This window comes from Rousettus aegyptiacus, unplaced genomic scaffold (assembly GCF_014176215.1).
Source record: "Rousettus aegyptiacus isolate mRouAeg1 unplaced genomic scaffold, mRouAeg1.p scaffold_m13_p_18, whole genome shotgun sequence".
Classification (NCBI taxonomy): Eukaryota; Metazoa; Chordata; class Mammalia; order Chiroptera; family Pteropodidae; genus Rousettus; species Rousettus aegyptiacus.
In genome coordinates this window covers 4,585,694-4,605,478 of record NW_023416293.1, presented here as the reverse complement: position 1 = coordinate 4,605,478, position 19,785 = coordinate 4,585,694, and the positions used below count along the sequence as shown (strand labels likewise).

At 37.5% G+C, this 19,785-nt stretch overlaps 1 protein-coding gene across 1 annotated transcript in view; it reads left to right on the top strand.

Annotated features, from left to right (window-relative positions):
* DNAH14 (dynein axonemal heavy chain 14) overlaps positions 1-19,785 on the top strand; it is a 193,830-nt gene that overhangs the window by 122,655 nt on the left and 51,390 nt on the right. The window contains exons 48-58 of the mRNA XM_036235400.1: positions 365-426; positions 1,372-1,556; positions 3,040-3,168; positions 4,612-4,749; positions 5,703-5,870; positions 6,852-7,022; positions 7,795-7,962; positions 8,701-8,793; positions 14,244-14,441; positions 16,645-16,806; positions 18,957-19,148. Of these exons, the coding sequence (XP_036091293.1) occupies positions 365-426; positions 1,372-1,556; positions 3,040-3,168; positions 4,612-4,749; positions 5,703-5,870; positions 6,852-7,022; positions 7,795-7,962; positions 8,701-8,793; positions 14,244-14,441; positions 16,645-16,806; positions 18,957-19,148 (1,666 nt within the window). The remainder of the gene's footprint in view (positions 1-364; positions 427-1,371; positions 1,557-3,039; positions 3,169-4,611; positions 4,750-5,702; positions 5,871-6,851; positions 7,023-7,794; positions 7,963-8,700; positions 8,794-14,243; positions 14,442-16,644; positions 16,807-18,956; positions 19,149-19,785) is intronic.

Here is a 19,785-nt window from a genome sequence, read left to right as displayed (position 1 = left end):
AAATAAAGGTGAATGGGGCTTTATTGAGTGATCCATAGGCAAAATGCATTTTATAAAGGAACAAGTGAGTTAATAGCTTATTTTCCAAAGAAAAGACCCAATAGCCTGGCATCCTAGGAATTTGCCCAGTTTGTTCTTTTAGAGTAAGCTCATATATTTTTTTTTAATTTAGCTGTCAGTTCTAATGGTGATACTAATTTTATTACTTTAAAAGTGTGGACAGGAAAAAAAAATATTTGTTTCCTTGTAGAAGATAGAAGTAAAATCAACCATGCGCTCGCTGATAGTCTCATTTTATTCTGTTCATGTGGCTACTAAGGTAAATAAGATAATTTTAAATTCTTAAAATATTTTATTCCAATAGCCTGAAACAGAACATCAGCATCTTGCTTTCTGAAACTCAGAAGACAGCAACCGGAAGTCTGGGTATGTAATACAGCAGCGTCAGAAATCCCAGAATGAAAATTTCAACTGATAGTTTAAAATTTAAAAAGTCCTGAAAAAAAAAAAATCCACTACCCTCTCAAACTCTTCTACTCTACTCAGACGCTGAGATAGTTCTGGTAGAGGGGGTTTTATTGGTCTACCAGATGGCGGCTACTCTGGCTTATTGGTAGAACCTTAGACTAAGTCAAGAAGTCACCAAAGGTGGTACCTGTCTATTTAGTCCTTTAACGCTTTTAGAAATAGCGCAGTTCTCAGATCAGACTCTACAGTAGAAACACACCTGGAGTTTCAAGAGCGTCAGCCCTGATCATTCAGACTCGATAATTTGGGGGCCAAAACTTGACTTCTCAAGAGGGAACGATGAGGTAGCCCAGAGACGGCCGTGCAGAGGGAAAAGGGAGCCTGGCCGTGAGATCCCCTCCAGGAGAATTTTCTGGTTTGGCTTTTTTTCCCCCCTTTTTACATTTATTATTATAGCACCCTCTTGGATAACCCGAGTGACCCTCAGTCAAACAGTGTGTCCTAATTTCGATGTCTTTGGTGGACACACTGCGTGCCGTGTTCAGATCGTTCATGTTTAATTTCAGTATTAATATAGCATGTTACAAATCAAAATATTTTTCCAGAATAAAAAGTTATATGTGTCTGTTGCGCATAGATGAATAGAGGCATCTCTGAGCTTTTGTACTGTTACATTTGGCTATAGTTCCAAAGAGATACTGTTTTCCATGTAAAAGTAAGGAAATATCTGGGAACATTTCAGAGTTGGTATTTCTTCTCTCACTGAATTGTCCTCAGGGTAATTTCCTTAAAACAACAACAATGTAGTAAAATTGTGCGATTGTCACTTTTCTTAATACCTTAAAGCAAAACTATTTTGAAAGTGTTCTAAATTTGTTTTTCTTTCTATGCTTGGCATCTTAGATAAGATTATTAAAAAGCCAGAAGTTAAAACTGATGAAAGTTCATTTAAAAATAATAATAAAGGGATTATAGTCTCTACGATAAATTTTAGCATCAAAATAACAGCCGCCAAAACCAAGGAGATGATCCTCAAGAATTTAATAAGGAAAACTAAAGACATTCTTGGAGCACCAAAAAGCAGCAGGGTAAAACGCCTCACATACCTGTTGATTATCTGCTTAACCTACTCGTGATAAAGTGACTTATTTGAATTAATACTAATAAACAGAAAAAGATAAGTGACTTATTTGAATTAATACTAATAAACAGAAAAAGATAAGTATAGTATACACTCCTGAATGTACTATAAAATGCACTTTAAAATGGAAATTTTGGTTTTCAAATCAATACAGTTTCTAACGTAACGAATTATACCGATTCGGAATTACTAAAGCCAAAAGAAGCTACTGAAATCTGAATTAAATATGAGCAGATAAGAAGACTGGAAAACAAGTTAGACGCCAATTGTTTGTTACTGTGTGTTTTACCACGTTTTCTTCCTCTGAGTACAGCTTGAGAAATGTATGGTATCCACAGCCTCAGTCAGAGAAAGTCATCAAAGCACCTTTGTTATAAGTTGGACAACTACTTTCTTGAAACGGTGTTGGCCATTCCTTATTCTTACCCTGTCTGCCTGGCACATTATTAACTGTACACTTGTTAAACCAAACCCTCGGTCGCAATCGAAACTTACAATTAGTGATTTCGGTTCAGTACCATATAATATGCTTAGGCCCTAAGTCGAGAGATGTGCAGAGGTCAGTCATAAGAAAATTACATGGAGTCCTTCAGAAAGCCCGAGTTTAACCCTTGTGGCTGTCAATTTCAAGAACTTGTAAGAATTTCCTTCAAATGTCCTTAATATTGACTGAAGAGTTGGATAAATGTGGTGGATCTTTGCCTAATTCTGTACATTTTAGGGATTTTGAAAAGGATAGTAATTGTTCAACCTAATCATACAAATGAAAAATGTAGGCAAGAGAATTTTGGTCAAATCAGTTTATCTGTAATCATCCACCTTGTAATACAAAAGGGAAAAAATGGTATCGACTGTTATACAAATGAGGTAATTAGGTAATTCAAAATAAATGACTATTTGCACTTTTTAAATTTTCGCTTGCTCTACAGAAATAAATATAATCTAAGGGGGCTAATGCACACAGAGATTACAATCAGTGCATTTCACTGCATAATGTTGTCAAAGGTGGAAAGTAACACAGGTTTAAAAACTGGAAACGTGTCTGAATTTTCTGCTGGTTGTTCACCTAACACCTAAAACATTGCCTTGCCGATAGTAAGCACTCAATAAGTAAATGTCGAATGAATAATAACCATGTTTGTACCTGCATAATAGCCACAACTGGATGACTTTCTCCAGCATCAGATACATTTCCAGCTATTATTCGACATAATTATAGAGAGTGAGTAGAGTTTCTGCTATTTTGAAAACATTGTTTGCTAAAATTATATCATCAAAATGGAATTTGGTCTGCTGCTTTTTAATAGAAAAAAAGACATCATTAAATAAAATGTTCTTCTTATGTCATAACATTATTAATATTCCTAATTCTTAATTCAAGGAAAGGTAATACTGATTAATGTATTTCAAAACCTTTTGTCTTCCTTAAGATTATAATATTTATTGATGATCTGAATGTGCCGGAAACAGATATGTATGGAGCACAGCCCCCTCTGGAATTAATCAGACAATTATTAGATTTGGGAGGAGTTTATGATACTGAAAAACTTGCATGGAAGGTACAGTATATGCTAAGATTTTGTTCATGTTAAATATTATTACTTAACAGTAAATTAGATATTGCAAAAACGTCAAGTGCATTAAGTGAGAAATTTAGAAAATCCAGTGGTATTGACATGTAGAACAAAGCTGAGACCCTAATTTAACCATGTTAATTCCATCTCTGCAGGTGAGCACACGTGCACGGATTCATAGAAATTCTACTTTTAGTACAATTAAATCGTAGTAAAAATTGCAAGTATATCCTACAGGTTTAGTGTCTGAGTCAAACAATGCTCACTACTGTTAAGCACATTAATAGTTAAATCAAATTTTTCAGTGTGTCAGCAGTTAATGCACATGAAAAAGGATAATTAAAATGTAGCCTAACAAATCCTTCGTTTCTGTGTAAGACCACTCTGCATCTTTATTTTTAAGAACATAAATCAAGATTTCCAGAAGCATCGCAAAGTCAAAAAAAAATTCCCAGGGAGATATTTCTGTGCAATTATTTTTGTTACATTGAACCAAAGCAGAATGGGCTTAAAATTTAAAAAAAAAAAAAAATGCACTCTTCTCTTTATTTGATTTCTTCTCTGGAAATCAGAAGCCCTACATTCCAGTACTGACTTTATCACGCAAACATTCTGGGCCTTGGTTCCTCGTCCGTACACTTAGATCATTGCATTATAAACAGTTTTGCGTCTCAGACAAATTTGGGCCCAGGATCCTGGATGCCGGACACTGGCTGGTGAGTAGCAGCACCTCCAACACCACCAGTCAGACTGTCTGAAGCAGCCGTCAGCCCAGAGAGAAGAATCCAGATGCAGCCTCTCCCAGGGAGAATCTAGGAGACTAGGAGGCAAGAACTGGGTCTGGAATACAGTCTGATAAGAAAATAGTGAGGCTTTTTATGGGATTACTGTGGCTGTGGGCGTGGGCAGGGGCAGGAACTAAGCTGTGAAAAGCACCCCAATGTGAGCCGACCGTGGTAATCTTATGGTCAGATTCCCCCAACTCTACAACACTCTGATGTTGCACTATGTCAAATGGCTGTTGTTCTATGCTCAAGCATCTTCTCACCCCAAGCCAATCCTGGCTCTTCTGAAGACAGACTCACCAGGCTCTTCTCATTCTTCACTTATCGCCAGAACTTTTAGCTTCGATAACCTATTGCTTATTTTCCCACAATCAATGATTGCTTTTTAAAAAATAGGCTGTTTCCGGATGACGTTTAGAAAGCTTCTTAGAAGTAATGTGTCTTGAAGTTCCATTTTAGAATGGGTTACTTCTAAGAAAATAGAGTTCTATTGCCATCATGATTTTTGTTTTTCAGCAAATAATCTTTTTTTACCTAAATATTTAAGAATCTTTTGTCTGTTTGGGGCTGAGAAATGGGTATATGTTTTACTTTCTACAGATACATTTAGTTACTCTCCTTTTCACTCTTTTTATTCCCACAGAATATTCAAGATCTCTCTCTAGTTGCTGCCTGTATTCCTCCACTGGGTACCAGGAAGATTAGTCCACGTCTCCTCAAACATTTTTCCATTCTAGTATTGCCTCATCCTCCACAATGCGCCTTGCATACTATTTTCCAGGTAATACAGTTTGTTTTCTGCTAAAAAAAAAAAAAAAGAAAAAAAAAGTTAATTTCATTGTGTAAGGGGGAAATATAAGAACTGAAAACCACTAATACTGAAAGAAAATTCTCTCAAGGGGATGAATTTTATTCCTTGTATTTGTGGCCTATTATCTAAATACCAAACACATAATTTAGTGTGCATAAGAAACAGATGTGGTGTGTGTTTAATGAAGGTTTAAAATGTAGATCTCAAGACTTTATTCTCAGAGATTCTGATTCACTTTATCTGGGACAGAGCTCAGGAATCTGCATTAACAAGTACACTGGATTTTTGCTAGTTTGATTTATTCTTCTCATGTCCTTATGGAATAAAAAATAATGAGGGAAAAAATTCTGAAGAATCTATTAGAAAAATGGCTCAGGTTGAAGCCTAGTTTGCTTAGAAAAGTAAATCTTATGCAAGATAATTAAATTCTCCAAAATTAATTATTCATTTTTCTTATAAGATAGAATTTAAAGATTAATGTTTAAAATCGTTTTTCTAAAATTACTTGGTAATTCTGCAAGCGATCAATAATCCACACCTCGAAAAAAACCTGATATAAAGGAATATATGTACATATACTAATCCAAACTGGGGCAATAGTTCTCTCACTTTATATTTCTTCTAGTAACTTCCACTAGGAGCAAGAATATGGAAGAATTCCCAGCACACCTGGATGGGACACAAAGCGTCCCCAGAAAACAAACACGCCAAACTAGGACCAACTGGAATTTTCTCCAGTTCCCAACCCAGAATGTCTTTTTACTAGCCTGCCATCTGTTTAAAGTGGATTCTAATTCCTTACATCTTAAATAAAATTCATCCTCCATTACAGTATACCCATCCCTTTTTAAGTAGGAGTTCGCTAGATGTCGTCTTGTGCTTAAAATGTTTGGCAAACTAAATTATAAAACTTCTTCTTAAAGGCTCACTTGGGCATGTATTTCTCCATCAATAACTTCACAGCTGAAGTTCAGAAATGTAAGGATCAAATAATAAGCTGTTCTCTAGCGATGTACTACCAAGTGTGTCAGAGCATGTTGCCAACTCCAGCCAAGTGCCACTACATGTTTAATCTCCGGGATATGTTTAAGGTTTGTTTTAAAATTCATCCTCTCGCTTACTTTTCAAGTCGAAGTCAAAGAAATGTAATTTACTGAATTGACACTCTCTCCCGTTTTCCTTACTCAAGGAGACTGTCCACATCAAATTGTTAAAAGGAGAAAAGGGGAAAAATTGAAATTGATTAGTTTTGCTATTGATTCATTAGCAGCTCATCCCATGAGCCAGTCAACAAAGAATTGTTAAAATAATTGCATGCAGAGAATTCAAGGATAAAACCACTAAGATTGTTAGAATATTGGCTGAGATCCTCAGAAGGGGAAGAAATGAGAAGATTATAACATGGATTTTGGTTTTGCTTTATAGCCGAGATTTTATTGCAGCTCTCAGGATATTATGAAATGTGTGCATTTCATAAACATGCTTGAATTTTTATAAGTCCTGCTTCTTAGACCAGGGAATGTTGCCAGCAGTACTGATTTAGTCGTCAGCTTTCATCAAATACGTAATTTTCAGAATTAAAATGTTAAGGAAAACAATATTTGAGTTTGATCTTTCATTGCTATGGGACTTTAGCCCAAAAGAGCACATATAGTGTTTGAAATGGGTTATAAGGGTTTAAGTTTTTTTTTTTTAATCCAAGATAAGAATCTCAGAATAGACCTTAACACTGAGAAGCATCTCTGAATCACCACCGACCCCCTAAGCCTCTATGTAGGCATCACAGGAAAGACTCATGGCTGCCCATCCTAGCGAGGCCCCCACTAGACGTGGCTGAGGAGCCCTCACACCCTCTCCCTCGGATGGCGATGCTAAGCCAGTGATGTTTTCCCTGATGTATAGCTTGCCTGTCTCATCAGAAATCCAGATTACCATTTCTAGAAGTTGACCATTCTTACCTTGGATAACTGTTCCTATTTTTATGGAAACATAAACCTGCAAAAATTGAGCCTTTACTCACATAGTTCCCACTAATGTTTTTTTTTTTAATGTCCTTTTTAAATCCCCACTAGCTTCTCCTAGGGCTGCTGCAAGCCGAAAAGTCTGTCGTTAACTCCAAAGACATGGTCGCTCTGTTCTTCGTGCACGAAGCCACCCGCGTGTTTCACGATCGCTTAATCGAACAGACTGAAAAGGGGCTTTTTTATCAGTTTCTTTCAAAGGAACTCGAGAATTACTTTAAGGTAAACTTCTAATTTTTAAAAAAAAAAAAAAACATTTTAAGCGGTGTCTCAGGCAAAAGTGTTGTTTTTAAAAAGTACCCAGACATTTCTATAACGTGAATGAAAAAATTGCTATCGATTCCATCTTTCACTGGAAAATGTCTGAGTGTAGATTCGACATGACAGAAACGACACGGTCTTGTCACCTTTGCCCGTGAGTTTGGCCTCAGGAGCCTCGAATCTGCTCCTCTCCCCCTCACCCTCCCTCCCCGCTATGAGTTCTATGAAAACAACGCCAGCTTTGTTTCCCTTCCTAAATCTCCAGAATTTTACATCCTCCCTTACTTCCAGTTGGTGTTTGATAAAATATTTCTGGGATGAATGGATGAAAAAAGGAATAAATGAAGGAATGTAGAGACTTTGCTAAAATAACTCGCTAAAGAGAACACGTTCTTGTCCCAGGAGAAATTCTAAACTCCCTCCCTGTAAGTGCCAACTGCAATTCAGTTTGACGGCTTTGCTAGACCAAGGAAGAGATGTAGAGTCAGTAGACGGTGAGCTCGCAAAGACTGACGGGAGCAGGTCTCGCTCTGGCCGGAGTCCGCCCTGTGGACGGCAAGAACAGTCACAGGGCCCCGAATTAAGACATATTAACTGAATCGTCCTAATGACTTAAGGACATGAATTACTCCTGTGAGCATTTGGGTTTATCCAATGTCATTTAATAACTTGTTTAGCTGGTTGGCTTTTAAAAAAAAATAAAGCATGATAACTCTTTATTATCTTCTAATAGATTCAGTGGACCACAGAAACACTGATGAATGATTCAACTGTGTTTGTGGACTTCTTGGATATAAATAAGCCTCATAGAAAAAAGATCTATCAGAACACCAATGACTATCGTAAACTCGCCAGAGTACTTAATGAATTCCAAATGAAGTTGAGTTCGACGTCTTTGGAGGTAAAACAAATATGCATAAAAATCTAAGAAATACTGTGGTGCATATATGTACTTATTCGTATATGCACACACTTACAGAGATAGAAAATCAAATATCTTTAGGCTGTGTGTGCGTGTGTGTAACAGAGAGAGTTCGGGAAAAAAGCGTGCCCTCATATTTTAAAGCAGACCATTAGAAACGATTTTACGTTGTGTCATCATGTTTTGTGTCATTTAATAGGCGGAAGCACGAGGTGCACAGCTGAGGCTGTGGGGGGTTGAGTGAGGAGAGTCAGTGGAGTTAGTGGAGAGAGAGAGAGAGGGTAGCGCTGGGGCCAGAGCATCGACGAGGAGGAGCAGCGAAACGGACGTGGCTCATCCACTTGTTCCGCATGGTGGTCGTGGGCAGGGATGCGTTAGAACAGAGCCACCAGCAAACTCACGGATGCCATAAACCCGTTTTCTAAGACTCTTCCTCCCACCACTTATTCTACCCCAAGACGCAGCAACGGATAAACCACCTGGATGCTGCCGTCCTCCTCCTTATCCTCTTCCCTCAAGTTTATGAACCTCCTCCCACAGAATACTGGCACAGGGACAGTCTCCGCCCTGCAAATCTTCCATAGATGCAAACCAGTGCACTGGGTCTAGATTACTACGTTGCTAGAATAGTTATTCTCACTTCCGTATCTTTGTGCATAAAACCGTAACGAACATTTTTCAGCGCCTGTAATCAGTTTGTCACCTTTCCTCTGCTAGATTTCTCATTCCATGGTGTTCTTCAAGGAAGCCATAGAACACATTACAAGAGCTACAAGGGTCCTTCGGCAACCAGGGAGTCACATGTTACTGGTAATAATTTAAATTTTTCAAATGTTTTTAAGTTGGTAAAATAAAAATTAAGGATATTTAATAAAATGTACTTCGCTCGCAGAAGTTTTATTTATCCAGACTTTTCGTTTATGAAAGTTTGAAGTCACTGAGTCACAGGACAGGATTCTTGTCTTCTCAAGAGTTTGCATAAGAAGTTTATCAGCACACGAAAGTGTTATACATCTGTAGAAGAAGGCAAATGATATTAATTAAAGTGGTCGATCCAGCACCGTCTCAAGCATATTCTCATCATTAATATACTATCCATGCCGGGGGATATTGACTTCGAAATAGTGTACTTACTTGAATATTGATTGAGAAACATGAGTCTTTGCATAAAATTTTACTTCTCGTGAAAACAAATAAGAGTTAAATTCTTGGAAAATCCCAAGTACCTCAAATAGAGAAAAGTTTTCGGAAGACTAAATAAAATCAAACATATTCAGCCGATTATGTGAATCACATTATTTATGACTGTTTATTATTTATGCCTATTATTTAGTTATTTATTTTATACTTTATGTATAACTATCTCGTTATGTAATTCACATCTTTTTTTTTCCAAAAAGGCTTTTCCTTTTACATTCAGAACAACTAGACCTTTATTTAAACAGATATGTACAAGACTAAAACGAATTAAAAATTGGAAAATACAATTGAGGGGAAAATACAAAAGCGAATCTTCCCAGCGCCAAAACTATTGTTTCACTAGCCTTTCCCATCTCATGATTGTCACCACCGTGCATCTCCTGCTCTAGCCAGAAACCCGGGAGCCCCTAACTCTTGACACTTTTCTCTCACTCCCCACATTCGATCTATCGGTAAGTGCTGACAATACAACTTCCGACTGCCCACTTCACCGGCCCCCGCCCCATCCAGCACCCGTCAGCTCCACCTGGACCGCCGCAGCAGCCTTCTCTGCTCCGCCCGTCTCCACTGGCATGCCCCTTTTTCCTCCCCCTCAGTCCCTGTCACTATCCCTTTACTTTCTCTTGTTTGACTTCCTAGCCCTTAGCATTATCTGATCTTATACATTAATTTTTCATTATTTATCATGTCTCCACATTCAGAACGTAAGATAGAACATAGCTCTGTGAGAGCTATGAATTTAATTTATCCTATTTCAACTATTACTAGATTTTTCTATTCCTAAAGCGTATATGATCTTAAGTTTGCTCCTTTTTACCCCACAGTGACTCTTTCTTTTCTAATAACAGGTAAGTGTACAAGTTCTCAGTTCTAAAATTCCTGATAAGGCATTCAGGGCAATATTTTAAAGTCTAACGCTCAACTAGAACTTTGCCTTCTTAATTTATCTACAGATTTTTTTATGAACCTGTCTTCCATCCCAGAACCCCTGTTTAAAGTACAAAGTAAAATATGGCAAGTCTCTGCTTTCTCTCTAATCTTATGACTGTTTTGCCAATTAAACACCTTGGATCTTTGCCTTGGGTCAAGTTAGCTCTAGGGTTCAATTTTGCAAAACAATCACATGGCTGGAGGCTGACCTCATATGTGGGGCTTCGGTAGAGAGATGCAGCTGGAAGGAGCATGACGATTTGATGAAGAACATTTAAAATAGATTTTTTAAATTAATCAAATGATCATAATGTAGGTCAATCAATTCAAATGAGATTATTATTAAGGAAGTTAAGGAGTCATACATGACTTTTTAAAATATTTCTTAGTGCGACTGGATTGTACTGTTGAACTACGAGAGCAAAAAAACAAGCAAAGTAGTATTATGATTTAAGGCATTGGTTTAAAAGATCGTTGCAGACAGTCTATTACTAAATGTCCAGTTTTCAACAAAAAAAGTACAAGGCATGAAAAAAGATATTCAAGTGTGAACTACTCAGGGGGGGAAGTAGTCAACTGAAGGAGATTCAGATGTTATTTATGCATGGCAAAGACTTCAAAGCAGCTGTTACAAATATATTCAAATAACTAAGGGAAACCACATTTGAATAATTAAAGGAATTTGACTCATCATTAAAGAGATAGAAATTGCTATACAAAATTGAATTTCTGGAGTTGGAGAGTACAATGAATGTGATGAAAATTTGACTATAGGAACTCAACAGCAGATTTAGGCCGGCAGAAGAAAGAATCCATGTACTTGAAGATAAATCGGTAACAATTATTCAATCTAAAGAAAAGTGAGAAAAAAGAATGAAAGAAAAAAAACAAAATTTTAAAGACCTTTGATATACCAACAAATGTATCCAAATATCCATAACAGGACTCTCAGGAAGAAAGAGGGACAGAAAAAAATTTGTAGATATAACGCCCAAGACATTAATCTTTACATCCGAGAAGTTCAATGATAGCTCAAGAAACTCCAAGTTGAATAAACCAACGTGGATCCACACCAAGTCACATCACAGTCAAACTATTAAAAAAAAAAAAAAAAAAGACCAAAAAAAAACATTATCAGGCAGCAAGCGAAAAACAGATCAGTGTGTATTAGGAAATCTTAATAAGGTTAGCAAACTGACATCAGAAACATCGGAAAAGCAGTAGAGAGAGAAGAAGTCAAAGTAATGAAAGAAAAAACCCTGTCAGTATTTCTATATTCAGTAAAACTATTATTCAAATAATGAAGATGAATTAAAAGACGTTCCTAGATAAACAAAGACAGAATTTGTCACTGTGTTACAAGAAATACTACAGGAAATATTTCAATCTGAGCGGGAATGACATCAGATGGTTAACCTGAATCTGCGTGAATAATAAAAAGCACCAGTTAGAGTAATTTCATGGTTAAATATAAAAGACAGTGTATTGCTCGATCATGTTGAGATTATGTTTAGCTTTCTAAGAAGCTGCCAAACTTGTCTTCCAAAGTGATTATGCCATTTTGCCCTCCCACCAGCAATAAATGAGAGTTCCTGCTGCTTTATTTGGGATTTCAGTGAAATTAATATACGTGTAGTTGTATCTCATTGTTTTCACTAATGACAAATTATATTGAGCATCTTTTCATATGCTTTCGTAAAGTGTCTGTTTATTTTTAATTGGGTGGTTTGTCCTTAGGATTTTCTACAAACAGGATCACGTGGAATGTGAATAAAGAGCATTTAACTTCTTTATTTTCTAATCTGGATGGCTTTTTTTTTTTCCTTGCCCTGGCTGGAACCTCTGGTATGGTGTTGAATTGAAATTATGAAAGAGAACATCCTTGATTTATTTCCAGCCTTAGGGGTAAAACATTTAGTCTTCACCATTAAGCATAAGGCTAGCTGCAAGTTTTTCATAGATTTGCTTTGTGAGGTTGACGAAGTTCCCTTCTATTTGTTTTTGCTGAGTTATTTTGTTTTTTTAATCATAAATGGTGTTGGATTTTATCAAACACTTCTGCATCTCTTGAGATGATCATGTGTTTTTTGCCTTTTATTCTATTACTATGGTGTGTTACATTTTAATGGATTTGGGGATGTTAAACCAAACATCCCAATAAATCTTACTTGGTCACTGTGTCCAATACTTACATGTTGTTACTTTCGGTTTGCTAATATTTTGTTCAGAATTTTTACCACTGTCTCCACAAGGGATATTGATCTATGGTTTTCTTTTTTCATACCTTTCTCTAGTTTCAGTATCAGGCTGATACTGGCCTCATGGATGAGGCAGAAAATATTCTCTTTTCTATTTTCTGGAAGAGTATGTGAAGGATTGGTTTAATTTCTTCCTTAAATGTTTAGTGGAACTCCCCAATGAAGCCATTTGGCCCAGGGCTTTTCTTTGTTGGAAGTTCTTAAATTCCTAACTTGATCTCTTTTTTTGTTATGGGTCTATTCAGATTTTCTATGTCTTCAGTTCAGTAATTTGTGTCTTTTTAGCAAAGCGTTCATTTCATCTAAGTTAACTAATGTGTTGGCATACAGTTGTTCATAGCATTGTCTATAACCCTTTAATTTTTGTAATGTTGACGTTTACATCCCCACTTTAATTTCTGATTTTTAATAATTGGATCCTCTCTTTTTTTCTTTGTCAATCTAGCTAAGGATTTGTCAATTTTGTTAATCTTTTCAAAAGATGAACTTTTGGTTTCATTGAGAGTATTGCTTTTTTATTCTCTCTTTTCTCCTCTCATCTTTATTATTTTCATCTTTATGCCTGCTTTGGGCCTAGTTTTCTAAGGTAGAAGGTGAGGCTATACATTCGAGATTGATCTTATTTTAAAAACGTAGGCATCTATAGCTATAACTGTCTCTCTGAGCACTGCTTCAGGTATGTGGGATGTTCTCATTCATCTCAAAGTATTTTCTAATTTGTCTTATGATTTCTTCTATCGTCCATTGGTTCAGGAGTGTGTTGTAAAAGTTCCACATATTTGTGAACATTTCAAATTTCGTTCCATTACTTATTTCTACTTAATTCTATCGTGGTCAGAGAACATACTTAAAATGACTTCGATCCTTTTCAATTTACTGAGGCTCGTTTTATGGTTTGGCGTGTGGGCCACCCTGGAGAATGGTTCATGGATGCTTCAGAAGATCGTGTATTTTGCTGTTGTTGGGTGGAGTCTTCTTTATATGTCAATCAAGTCAAGTTGTTTTGCAGTATTATCGAAGTCTTTATATTCTTGATGATTTTTTTTATCTAGTTGCTCTATCAATAATTGTTATGTAGGTGAATGGATAAACAAAATGTGGCATAACCATATAATAAAATAATGCTATTCAGCAGTAAAAAAAAAAAAAAAAAGAATGAACTACTGATACCTACTACAATGCGAGAGGACTTCTAAACCACCATGCTACGTGAGAAGGCAGACTCAACAGATTTCATATTGCAGGATTCCATTTATAGGAAGCGTCCAAAAGGGCAGATCTGGAGAGATAGTTATGAGTTGCTGCCTGGGACTGGAGGTTGGAATGAAGATTGGCTGCAAACAGGCTTGAGAAATCTTTTTGGGGTTATGGAATGTTCTAAAAGAGATTGTGGTGATGGTTGCCCAACTCTGTAAATTTACTAAAAATCATTGAATTGTACACTTAAAACTGGTGTGGTCTGTAAATTATATCTTAATAAAACTTTTTAAAAGGTAATACTTCATTGTAATTACCAAGAGCATTTATTGTTTATTGCTCAGAATAAATAAGAAAGGACCTACCTAAATTCTGATAAAGAGGAAGATATTGATAAATGACATAATGATTATTTATAAACCTATCCATGTTATTTTTCCAGATTCTCTTACAAGTGTAGTTATATATTTCAAGAGGTTAAAATATTGAATGTATATGAATGCCTTATAAAATTTTAATAAAATACTTTTATTATGTTTAATATATCTCCCAAAAAGGTAATAAAAATTGTCTAAGTATCTAAATTTTAAATATATCTAAATAGAAAATTATACATTGAAAGATTCCCAGAACGTATATAAGAATCATATGTTGGATTTTTTTTTACTCCCAAAGATTGGAATAGACGGATGTGGAAAAGAAACTTGTGCAACATTGGCCTGTTATTTGACAGAATATAAAGTCTACCAAGTGCCTGTATCTCACAGTTATGCCTATTTAGAATTCAAAGAAGACTTTAAAAAGATGTTTATTCAAGCAGGATTAGAGGGGAACCCCACCGTTTTGATAGTTGCTAATTTAAACCCAGATCAGGTAAATGCTTTTTGTCTTCATTATTTGCTAAAGTTTGATATTTAAACAGCCCCCCAAATTTAATATTTGGAAAAGAAAATAGTCTATTAATCTATCATATCAATTCTTTTCATTATTCTCTGTCCTTACCCAGTTATAGCCCATAGAGTTTATATATTTGTATCATGATACAGATGGTTTTACATAAACATTACAACAAAAGCATTTTCTATATCTGTACAGTTTTCACTTTAATTGACCGATTGGAAGTATTTTATCTGTGTAGATAAGTCATTCATCTTCTATCCGAACTAGTCATCCATCTTATACTCAAACGGTACAGTTTTCACTTTAATTTTTAATTGGAAGCCATTTCTCTGTGTAGATAAGTTGTCCATCTTATATCCGCACTAGTTTTGTAATCCGTGTTTCAAAAAAACATCATCATCTGTATCCACTACCTGACCATGTAATCTGCAATGTGCACTCACAGAGCTGAGGCTTCTGTTTCTCCGATTTATCCTTCTGCTCTGATTTTACCATCAAGTTTAGGACTGTCCTTGCAGGATATACTTTATTTATATAAAAGCGAAAAATGTTCATCACTCAACTTTTTAAAAATGTTGTTATTTTGCATAAGTTACACCCTTTCACAGCTAAAACACATAGATTATATTTACTCCTTTGTGGCAAAATCTCAAGGGAACATTGTTTATTATCTGTGATCCAGACATGTATAGCTATTAGTATTGTCCAGACTCTCATCTTGTTTTTTCTCCTAATTCTGGGCCTCTCCAGAGGTGTGTTTTTCTGGTTTACTATATATTCTCTCCTTGAAATTTATACAACCTTCTCTGTTGATCGGGTTGAGGTTTCTGCTAGACACTTTTGTTCTGGGTTTTGGAAGATGTAGTTTCTCCCATGCCAGGAGCCTGTGGGTTCTCATTTAAGAAATAATTTCTCAGATCAAAGCTGAGATGAACACAGCTCCTCTACTTCCATGCTATTCAGGACTTCAAGGTCATTGGATCGCCTTTCCACACTGTTCGGATTTCTTCTGGCCAGGTCATGCTTTGCACAAGGAGGTGAAGTCAGGTTGCAGGCAGGGAGGGAGGGGCAGGACCTGGGGCACACGCCTTTATTAGCGTCCTTGTGTTTTGCCTGGGAGTTTCCGGGGCAGCGTCAGACTGATCAATTCAAACTTAAAGAGTGGGGTTTGGTAAATCCCACGGGGTGTTAACCTAATGGACCCAGAAGATTTACAGGTGCTGGGAGGCGGGGAGACTGTTGATCACAAGGCCTGTTGGGAAATCGTATCAGGAACTTACACCGGCTTGTGACTCTGCTGGCTGCTGTCTCGGGCATGTGCTCGCATGAAGGGGCTAGTGTCAGTTTAATGCCCCGCGGGCCACTTGGCCAAACAAGATGAGTGCCAAAGCAGCAATCCCTTGGAATAGTGTAATTAAACTTTCGACAAGTGGGTAATAATCAGTGTGTTTAGTAAGCTTTGGAGCTTCTCCATCATGTCGTGTCTTAGGTGAGACAGGAAAGCAACTGGCTCTATGTCGCCTCTGTCGGCTTCTGCTGGAGCCCGCCCCGCCCAGCTCTCTGCCCATCCTTTCCTGGGCTGAAATACCAGGAACCCAGGAGTGTCTGAGGAGTATCCTGAGGAGTCGGAAATGCCAAGGATACTTCTCTTTTTTTAAAAAAAGAAAAAGAAAAAAGGAAAGCTTGAATTTACTCTCAAAACCAAAAGGTTTATACTTTTTAGAACGCCTCTGGTACAGGTTTTTCGCTGCTCTTCCTCCTCTCTTACCTTTTCCATTCGATTTGGAACTTGACGGACTTGGTTCAATTAAAGTCATCCTTCAGCCATGTTGCTTCTAGTTTGTGTAGTATTCAAAGCAAAAAGCGGATGCTTTGAGGCCTCCTACAAACCGCTTGAGGCACAGTCTCTGCTCAGTTCCTGCCGTATCCGCCCCTCCTGTGCCCTTAGCCTCAGCGCGTCACACAGGTGGTCGGCAAACCATCAGTGCCGAACATGCGTTTCTCCAATGATCGAATAGATGAATGGATGAATGAAGCTTATTTGACTCAAGAAAAAAAAGATATTTATGATTAACCTCAATTTTCTTTAAACACTACTGCTTTCTCAATTTGGTGTGTTTAGAATAGAATATATGAATAATTACTCAGTCCTGATTCAATATGTGCTTCCTCGAAGGAGTCCCTGTTGGAAGATTTGAACAGCATTCTGAATTTGGGGAAAATACCGGACATGTTTGAAAATGAGGAGCTGGACTCCATCGCACTCAGGATTAGACCTCTTGCTGAACAGTCTGGTTATATCGATAATAAGCAAGCTTTATTTTTATTCTTCCAAAAGGTACTGTTTTTTCACGGATTGGGTTTATCAAATTGTCGTGTTAATTTAAAAGTAAACTATGTTTATACTTCTGCGCATTACTTTCAAGTTGGATAATTTCTTTGGTTTTTTAAGTGGGTTTTTAAAGCTAAAATAATGACTGCCATCCCTACACTCAGACCCACAACACTCTTAGGCAGGCCAAAGGTTAACGAAGATCTTGGCCTCCCCATTAAAGCTCAAAACAAATAATAATAGCCAGAGGCAATGACAAGAGACTTAGGATCCCAGTGTGATTTCTTATACTGAGATTCCTTCCTGGCCAATGAGGTTTTTGTATTGGTCATGCTGGTAACAAGTGTGGAAAAGCAAGAAACAAGAGTTCTTTCATTCCTTTGAATAACCCTAAAATTGGCCAGGAGCTGATGGGTACAGAAAGAAATTGGCCAAATAAAGCAGGGGATGTTCAGAATGAGCTCAGCCGTCGGATAGCTGTGAAGGGACCGGTCTCATGAGAGGTATAGACTGGACCAATGACCTAGGCTTTCCGTGTCTTTAAGGCATGAAGACCGGCCAGTGGCTTGGTGAGCGGGTAGATGTGATTTACCTAAACCGAAGAGTTCTGTGGGAAAGTACCATGGGTCAACTTATTTCTGGTGCCAGTTTCTGTCGTTCACGGAGTCATTTGAAAATTCAACTGGGCCACCCTTCCTTCTCCAACAGATACTCTGTGATCTGGAACAAGGAGCTGTAAAAATATTCCAGAAATAGAATCCACAATGGAGAGAGAACAATATCATATGAATGGATGCTTGGATTGAGTTATATCCAAGCATCGCTCTTAAAGGCTAAACAAAATAATAATAGCTAGAGACACTGTCAAGAGATGTCAGACCCCAAGAAGGAAGGGATAGCATTTTCCTGATAACGTGTGGCACTCTGGTGCCCTGTTATTAAGTAGGTTTATCCAATTGAATGTAAGTAGTAAAATCAAAGAAATTCTCATTTGGAGTGTGGAGAATGCTGCGCTCCAGAAATGAAAAATAAACCAAGAATCCCAGTTAAAAATATATATATATATATATATCTCTTCCAAAAATGATTTGAAGTGTCTTACAATCATAATCAATAGTGAAGGCACATTTTAAGCTGTTAATATTGGATATGTTCAAGTAGAAGCTGGGGATGGGTAAAGCAAAGACAGGTAATTTCATTTTTAATTTAAACATTTCTGTATGGTGTGAATTTTGCATTGAGCAGTTTAATTTGCTTTTATAAAATTCTTGAAGACAAAAAAAATGTTACACTTATAACCTTCTTTCAATTTAATCTTGCTAATTTGGCACAATAAGGTTGCTTGATACTCAAAGATATTATCGCTTTGTACCAGTTGAACCCTTCAAATTAAAAGAAATAGCAACTCACTGAGGCTGCTTTCAGAACTGTGGTTTTATTATAAAGTGACACATGGGAGTGGGAAAGGCATCTGTGCCCCATGGCCAGGAATTCCAAGAAGTCAGCAGCAGCAGAAGCAGCACAGCTTTTGGAGGGAAAGGTTTAATGCAGGGAGAGGATGCAGGCAAACTTCATAGAAACTAAGGCTTTGCCTGGACCTGCAGAATTGTATAGAATCTAATATTGCTTAGGCATCATCCTTCAGCTCCAGTAGCTTATTAATATCTCTCTGGTGCTCCATCCATAACATTGGTCTCTGTTTCTCTCTGTGTCTTTAATTCATGGCCATTTCTCACTTTGGGTTTCAGTGGGTCTCAAATGCACACCACCCTAGAGGAAAGCTTTGATAGTCAGACCCATCATCATCTGGTGTAAGGGAACCTATTGAACGTAACTCCGGCACCAGGCCACCTCATGAGAGCTGGCTTTCACAGGGATGTCCTGGAGTCCAGTGTCTCCCCTACATGGTCCATCCAGCTGAAGCCAAGAGGCTGGGGTCGCATAGAGCAGTACCTGGCCACTTTCCTCGGAAGAGCTCCAAGGGACTCGCGGTTTCCCTTGGCAGGGCTCTGATTATTGGAGGCACTCACCGCATGGTTGACCAGTTTACTGAGTAAGGGAAGACCCGAAACAAGTTTAAAACGGAATTTGCAATGTAATATTTTTTCAAAGCAGTTGATTACATTTTAACGACTTATATTTTCATTAATTTTCAGAGAATATATAAAAATTTTCATATTTTCATAATAATGAGTCCTACAGGACCTAACTTCCGCCATAATTGCAGAATGTATTCTTCTATGATTAGCACTTGCACAATTGATTGGTATGAAAAGTGGCCAGAAGAGGCTCTTCTTGTTGTAGCCGACTCTTTCTTAAGAGAAAAGGTGGACTTAGAGAAAAGAGAGGTAAATATAACTTCTTTTTTTAAAAAAAAAAATTACTAATACAAAGGAAGGTTTCAGTTGATTAATTGAACATGGCAGTATCATGTCTCCGAATAGCAAGGAACCTCACATGGGCAAAACCAGGCAGCTCCAGGCAAAATTACGAGTCAAGTGTTTGTCTTGACTCTTTATCAACTTCCCGTCTCTTTTGCCCCCTAATTCACCCGATTTCAAAGATGCCCAGATTCCTCACTGCCCGTCTCTTCACTATTCTGTCCCCGTGGTGAGCAGTGAATTTCCATGAAGGAACACAACCTCCACTTTGCACACCAGATCCTACGATAAGGATGCTTCAACCTTCTGTGTATTTCTAGTACATTCCTCTGGCTTGGTTGCAACAGCAAAACTACAAAGAAATAAGAGCACAAAATTAGCTCAGGGTTTGAGCTGCAAGTAAGAACCTCTTTTAGAGTGATTCAGCCGAAGATCCCATGCGGTTTTGACAAAAGTTGTAAATGCTTAGAAGCCTGAAACTCGGAGAGGGACCTAGAGAGGGGCTTGCAGCCTTACTTGTCCAAGTGTTCGAGGAAGGCCAAGGCCGAGAAGGGTAGAGACAGGGTGGAACCAGGAAAAAAATGCAGCTGGGTTAAAAGTGACC